General features: G+C 34.4%; 1 protein-coding gene across 1 annotated transcript; it reads left to right on the top strand.

Annotated features, from left to right (window-relative positions):
* Positions 1 to 3,769: 3,769 nt before the first annotated feature.
* LOC131148711 (PLASMODESMATA CALLOSE-BINDING PROTEIN 5-like) lies at positions 3,770 to 7,227 on the top strand. Its single transcript, XM_058098601.1, has 3 exons — positions 3,770 to 4,502; positions 5,271 to 5,298; positions 6,685 to 7,227. The coding sequence occupies exons 1-3, from the start codon at positions 4,145 to 4,147 to the stop codon at positions 6,830 to 6,832; spliced, it is 534 nt and encodes a 177-aa protein (XP_057954584.1). The 5' UTR covers positions 3,770 to 4,144; the 3' UTR covers positions 6,833 to 7,227.
* The last annotated feature ends 732 nt before the right edge of the window (positions 7,228 to 7,959 follow it).

Genomic DNA, 7,959 nt, shown 5'->3' with positions numbered 1-7,959 from the left:
GTGCATGGACTGGGGCGATTGATTGCCTGCAGCAGGGGTAGATATGGAGTTGGTGGTTACTGCCATGATTTAGGGATCGGGGCCGAAAGCGGCATGAACACCTCTCAAAAGCGTTCGCACAAATGATGCCAACTGTTGTGGAATAAAGACGTCAAGGACCTCCAATGAGCCTTCTGATCTCTAATCACCTGAAAAGGATGAAAACAAAGGTTGCTTGGAGGACCCGAGGTGTACTTTGGGGGATCTCTCTTATGCTTAAGTAAGGGAATGCCTTAGAAAGGTTGTAAGATACAATGAAATGGGGTTAGAATGAGATACCTTGGCCTCTCGCATGAGTCCCTATTTATAGTAGCAGAAGTTGACCCGAGGATGTGTGGCCATTTATGGGCGAGTTATGGCGCGAGCGTGGATTGCTCTGGCCTTTAAGGAGTTGATAGCAACTGTTTATGGCGCGGGCATGGATCGCTCTGGCCTTTATGGAGTTGACCCCTTCAGAGCAGTTATCCTTGGGCGATGATGGCCTTGATTGCTATTGTGCCTTAATGTTGCGAATTGACTATTTGACCTTGGTATATTTAGGGAATATCAAATATAATTACACCATCACGACTTCTCAACATGATTTATAGGTGCGATTGAAATTTCTTGCAAGAATGAATCGACAATGATTTTCATTTTTCATTTGATTATAGAATACCCATTTGCAAGAATTCATAGACATAGGAAGATTTTCTATTATCTAGTTATTTTGTAAGTTTTGCAGTTGTTTGACATCATTTTTTCTTATATCTTTTGTTGTTTCTTAGTAATGGGGATATCCATTTCAACCATGTTTGATTTTTATGCAATGGTGTGATATGATTTTGTTATAAAGTGAAATGTAAAAACCATAAACAACCAAAAATAGATTTTTAGTTTGATTTGACTGTTAAAGGAGTTATTACAATATTAAAAATTAAAACAAAAAAACAAATAGAGTCTATTTTTTGCTTTTTTAGTTTTCTTTTCAAAACATTTGGCAATGAGTACCCAATTTTATTTTATTTTTACATCGTCACAAATTCACAACTAAATCATACAAAAAAAAATTTACATTGTTTTAGATTGTGTTTGGACACCCCTTTAGATGTATGCAGATTTGAATGAAGGTTAGTCTAATTTTGTATTACTTATCCTAATCCACACATATTCAAGTATAAGTTTTGAATCCCAAAGTTTCATAAATGGAGTTATTATATTTCCATATCAAACTAATGTCATTTCAAGGTTCCAAATTATAATAATGCAGGTTAAAACTTAGAACTCTCATGTTGAGGGTCTTCTGCTCGACTATTGTGAGACTTGGGAAGAAGTATGATATATGGCCCCCATGGCGTAGCTCAGGTGGTCGAGCGAATAACCGGGAGTGCCTTTCATGAGGTCAGCATTTGCGCCTCCCGGGTTCGATTCCTCCCCTGAGCTCCTGATTTACCTTCCTCATGGTGATGTGGGGCCAGATCCACGGGGTGTGGGATTAGTCGCGAACCATAAAAACGGACGCGGACACCCGCCGTAACCCAAAAAAAAAAAAGAAGTATGATATATGTGAAATGACCTATTTCTTATTATATTACTCAAGTTTACTAAGAATCTAATGAATCAAAAAATAAAAAGTAACAACTAATCCAACTCATAATTCGTAAGTTTATTTAATGCTTTTGATAAAAAAAGTATATGGTTGGGTTGGAATAATTAATTGAACAAATCCTAACCATGCCGGATTAGGAAGATGGAATGTAAAATGGGAAAAAGAAGATGAAAGCAGAGTTGAGAAAAACATCTTGAAACTTTTTCATTGGGTTCTCTGCTTTCAAAAAGGACAATTAGTGACAGCAAATTAATGTGTTTTTTACTAATAAAAAAATATTAAAAACTTTCAACTAATTCAAATTTTAGGTGGCTGAGCTGGATGGTGGCATTGGGAGAAGTGAAGGGTTGTGGGCCTTTGGGCTGACTCAGATCCACATTGACCAATGAGACCTTCCCATTTGGTCCTTGTGGTGCATAAGAAAACTCAAATGTATGGAAACAAATTATTAGGTTAAATTGCACATTTGCCTTAAATTTAGACAATCCATTGTATTTTTAAAACTTAAACAATTTTTTATTGATAATCTCATTTTTTAGTTATTTTTTAAAAATTATTTGAAATATAAAGATACGATTTACTATCTAAAGAATGAAAGATAATCTCATTTTTAGTTATTTTTTAAAAATTATTTGAAATATAAAGATACTAACTTTTCTTAAGATTTTAAAATTTTACAAACTCACTTAAGGTTCGCCATAAAATATAAAAGTGTACTTATATTTGGCAAAAAAAGACAATCGGTTTATCCCAAGAAATCAAATGTCCAATATTTGAAATCTCAAAAGAGGTTTATAAGGTTTTGAAATTTCCTTAAAGGTTCGTTTTTTTTTTTTTGTGCCAAACCCTACGGGGAGTTAATATTTGTCTAAAATATGAAATGCTTATCCAACTTAACTTACTAAAAATTCAAATCATTTCCTACAATTTTACCATCCACGCCTTGAGTATGATTTGGAAGGAACAATCTTTCAGTGTAAGATTTAAAATTTATTAATCAAAATATTATAACAATGTTATTGTTTTGCAAGGTGAGTGTGTCTTATCAATGTTTGGCACAGAATTCACACGATTGAAATCTCTTAGTAGATATTCTAAAAAATGCTTGTAAGGAACAATTTCCTCATATTGGACTTTGGTTACGAAATGACAAAATATTATATTTATATTTGGGGTCATTAAAGTAATGTGAGACTCACATTTTTAGAACCCACATCAAATCATATTCGACTAATTTTTAAACAACCAATTCTATCTTTGAATTTTGAATGATTTTGAGTATTTTACAAATTTTAAATTAAATGGATTTATTATTTTTTAAAAACATTCAAAATCCAAAGATATAATTGGTTGTGTAAAATATGATACAATTATGTTGTCTAATCTAATAATCTTTTCTTATGTAGATTCAAATGGTGACGTCATATCTCATGATTCATGATTTCAAGTCATACATAAAAAACCATTCTTTAAGGGTATTTTTCGTCAATTTCAATGACTATGAGAACTTTTATATTAGAAGTTTTGAATTTAAACTTTAATAAAATAAGGTGAACTACGCTTGGTTGTATTACTTGTATAGTCCAATCTTTGGAGACTTCTAATAGACTCCTATTTTTGTTTTTGACATATTAGCCTTAGGATCTAAAATAAAAAGAACAATCATTATGAATTTAAAAACTAATATTAACATCTATAATCAATAAGCTCTCAATCTTTCATTTGTTTAAAAAATATCTATTTCTATAAAGAACAAAGCTGTAATAAAGGGTCTCTAAAAATTTATTGGGTTGCACTTGGCTCCATAAATTCAAATTATACCAAATTGAGTCTTAAGATTTCTTCAATCCTACATTAAATTGTAAGTTCAAATTTAGTGAATCTTAAATAAAATGTGATATAAATTTTTATAAAATTTTATTAAATTTGTACCATTCAAACTCGAAGCATAAGTTTTGTATTAAATTATGTCACAAATGGTTTAAAAATTTATTAAATTACATCATACATATCACATCTTAGACAATAAATTTTGTTTTTAAATTATGATTAATCTATAAAGCATAAAAGTAGTAGAAATATTTTAACTTTATTTGCCTAAAATGTCAAGATTTAATTAACTTTTTGTAATGCGATTTTGTTGAGCAACTTCTTAGCTCCTTGGCTTTTCATAATTCATAGTTTCGGGCTGAGCTTCTACAGAATTGCAGAAAGAAACAATAGCTGAATTTAAAACAGAGGAACATGAACAGTGAACAACCACATCCTCAACTGAAACCAAATGAGCGAGCAATCAAAGAGACGAGCCAAACCAAGCACTGATCCCTCTCTCTCTCTCTCTCTGGATGCCCATTCTCAAAACACCAACGGTCACATACCATCCATCTCCCAGATCCCCATAACGGCCCAAGCTTCTTCAATAAAACCCCAAGCCGTCAGAAACCCTCTTCTCAGACTTCGAAACCCCTTTCTTCCCCTGTTCTTTCTTTCTTTCTTTCCCAGTGTCCATTGTCGGCAATGAAGAACCCCATTGTCTCTCTCCTTCTCTTTCTACTCCTCGGCGCCACGGTCCCCCTCCACGCATCCCCCGCACCTCCCAACCGCTCCATGGCCCAAGTCGGGGGCGTCACGTTGGAGCTGTGGTGCGTGGCCAAGAACAACGCCGACGACGGCGCTCTGCAGGGGGCGTTGGACTGGGCCTGTGGCCCCGGCGCCACCGACTGTAGGCCGATCCAGCCCGGCGGGCCCTGCTACGATAGCACTGATCTCCAGCAGAGGGCCTCGTATGCCTTCAACGACTACTACATCAAGCATGGCTCCAGTGACGACAGCTGCGACTTTGGCAGCACTGCCGCGCTGACTTCGCTTGATCCCAGTAAGCGTTAAGCCCTCCCCTCTGATTGATCTTTTAGGGGTTTAGTAGGGGTTTTCAGATCCGTAAACTCTACGGTTGTGTTTGGCTGTGCAGAATTTGTTTCAATTTGGTTTAGGATTCTGCCGATTTTTGAATTCTTGCGTTAGCTTTGGAATTATTATTGTGGAGATGGGATAAAGAAAAACAGAGTAAACTGAATTAGGGCCTCAATTTCAGGACTCCAATTTTATGCGGCCAGATACATGATTCTGTTTTTCTATTATTTGCATTCATTATAAAATCTTCCCGGTAGCCATTGCAGCGCACACCTATGAAACACAGCCATAGTCATTTGCTTCGGTTCTTTTTTATTCCTTTACCATTCTTTTATTGTTCTTTAATAATTTTCCTTTTTTGGTTATCTTTTTTTATAATTTTCTTTGATGTTCTTTATTTTTTCCTTTAACTGATGTTTTGAGTCATAAACTGCTCTTTAATAAATTTCTAGTTTCGGCCGAGTTTAGAAGTCTTGCATTAGCTTTTGAATTACTGAATTATTGAGGATTTGGGATTAAAAAGAAAGAGCAGAGTAATTGAATTAGGGCCTCAACGTCATAAGTTCATGGGTCATAGCCCTGGTGTCTTCCACATGGGTCATTCCTCTAATATGTTCCACATAGTCTTCACAGTACACCTTGGAAACACAGCCTTTATCAGCGCTGCTTGATAACTTTGATAATTGATAATCTTTATTGATTTTCGTTTTGTCTTTGTTTTGATCAATTTCAGGTTTTAGCAACTGCAAATTTCCGTCCAGGTAAATATTTTTTTTTAAAATTGATAGGACTCTTCTTTTTATCTTTTTGACTTTTGTGGATTATACTTTGTTTGCTTGTGAACAATACCGGGGAAATAAAATGAATTGATTACATTTCATTGCCCATATGCTGTTTTGATCATAAAATAATGAAAAACCACTTAACTAAGCTAGGAGTTGTGTTAGGTCTGAATGCGGGATAAACAACAGTTCACATTTTTGAATCTCAAAAAGGGACTCAAAATTCAATGCCTATGCCTTTCTGTGTGTTTTCTTTATATGTACATCTTTTACTAATGGATAATAGAATATGGTAATGCCTTATGAATATTATGCTGCAAGTAGAAGTTATGATTTTGAAGCATTTATTTTTGACTCTTTGAAGTTGAAATTCTTAATTTTTTTTTTTCCAATTTTTGAAACTGTGAGTTATTTATCATAAACAATAAGATAGATACATTCATCATTAAATAATAATTGAATGCTGTTCAATTTACAGCCTGTTTTAAGACGGTAACAAAGATCATGCAAAAATTAGGATCTCTGAATTTTTCTAAGCTCACATGCTCACAACCTAATCAAGGTAGTGGGGGTAACCCCATCATCATATATCCTACAACAGAAGAATTTCAGTTCAGCAGTAAGGAAAAATTTTCTTTTGTTAACTTTTGAATAACAAATCATAACAGATAGTAATACGAGAAAAAGTGAGTAATACGAGAAAAAGTGAGTTCATAAATCATGTTTATATGCACCATTTTTTATGTGCTGTTAAAGAAAATTTTGACATTGTCATTGTTGGTAACATAGTGGTAGTTTCAGAATCCTGTAAAATGGCATGATATGAGTTCTTAATAAGATTGTTTCTGTTGACTCCTTGATCATCCTAGCCAAAACACACGCACGCACATTTGTCAATAGTCCATTCCATTTCTTGCAATGGCCCTACTCATGCAGAATATGACACAAAGCTTAGACTAGGGTTTATTGCTTTATGCAATTCCCATGAGATCTTGCAACATGGTTATCCATCGTTCTGTTACAGGAATCCTCTTGTGTGAACCACCTTATGCAATTCTTCAATAATTATAAGACCCTTTCCTGTTCACTGTTCAATGGCCCCATTTCTCAAGAATTTGTTTCATTCAAAACCAACTACAGCATTGAAGATTTTTGTAGGTTGCTGTTGAGAAAAAATTCTGGACATATGAATCCTCTTGTGTGAACAACCTTATGCATTTCTTCAATAATTAATTATAAGACCCTTTCCTGTTCACTGTTCAATGGCCCCATTTCTCAAGAATTTGTTTCATTCAAAACCAACTACATTATTGAAGATTTTTTGTGGCTCTATAATTTTTATTTTTTTTTTGACATTTGTGGCAGCACTACAGCGAACAATGGTTCAATAACAATACAGGGAATGGCGCCCGGTATTGCAGATATGAGTGGTTGTAGTAAGATGACTGGAAGAAGATGGGGCTGGGCCATAATCATTATTCATTTGGTCTTCACAATTATTCATGGACTATAGCGCTGGGGAGTGCCTGTCATGGAGGGAAGCAAAAGCAAAAAGCTTTCCCTTCCAAAAAACAGGATCAATTTTTTTTAAAGAGAATATATATACTAGGTATTTAGGTTCTGATCGGGAATTTTATTAGTCTGCCATAGTGAGGGATCATTAGATGTATTGCAATTTCTGTTTATTGTTTGCGATACATTTGGTGAAATCAATTTTTAATTCAGTTTCAGAATTGTGCATTCAGCTTGTTGAAGTTATCATGGCTCGTTTTTTGGACATTTTTTTTTTTTCGTTTGACACTCGTTAATTTTGGAGAGAAAAAAGTGCTTTTGCACGGCTAAATTCTTGTAAACTCTTCTTTGAAATTAGATATGCCTGCTTCTCATCAAGAAACTACTATGTCAGCAGCACAAACTGTGGTCTTGAATCGCCTGCAAGCATGGCGTGTTTACCATTGTTTTGTTTTCTTGAAGGCACAATGATAATGATAATGATGATGATGATGATGATGATTATAATTATTAGTGAGAAAACAAATAAAAAAATTGAATGCAGTGGGAACAGCAGCACATAAACACTGAAAGCCCAAAAGGGAGGCATAAAGCGAAGCACAAATTCAACGAGCAGTTGAATATTTGAATCTAGGGCAATTAATGGGTCGTGTCTGATTCCTGAACAAATAGCACGGGTTCTTGGTTGCTCAGATTCTCAGGATATGTTGTCCTCGCAAGTTGTCCTTGTATTAACATGGTTATAAATAAATCAAGTGTGAATAGCTCAGTAATTCAGCACAAAATGCGCTCATTCATGCTTGCTCACCTGTACAAATAAGTTATTTTTAAGTTCATTTTGAGCTACATATTTTGCTGAGGTCGTACAAGGTTGGTAAGATTTATGTTTATGTATGTTTGTCTCATTAATTTATCAAATATATTTGATTTTAAATTAAAAATAATTAAGGCATGGTAGCAAACTTAGAATCGATTAAACTAAACTCTTAATATTTTAATGAGCAAAGTTGAAGTATACTCAAGGGAGTAGAGGGAGGCTTGATTCAGTTTTGTTTAGCTTGAGTTTGCTATGCTTGAATTCAAATAATGTTTAGTTTAATATCAGTTAAAAAAATTTAGTGAATAAGG

This window comes from Malania oleifera, chromosome 2 (assembly GCF_029873635.1).
Source record: "Malania oleifera isolate guangnan ecotype guangnan chromosome 2, ASM2987363v1, whole genome shotgun sequence".
NCBI lineage: Eukaryota > Viridiplantae > Streptophyta > Magnoliopsida > Santalales > Ximeniaceae > Malania > Malania oleifera.
Note: the sequence above shows the minus strand (reverse complement) of the source record. Positions and strands in the feature narration are given on the sequence as shown.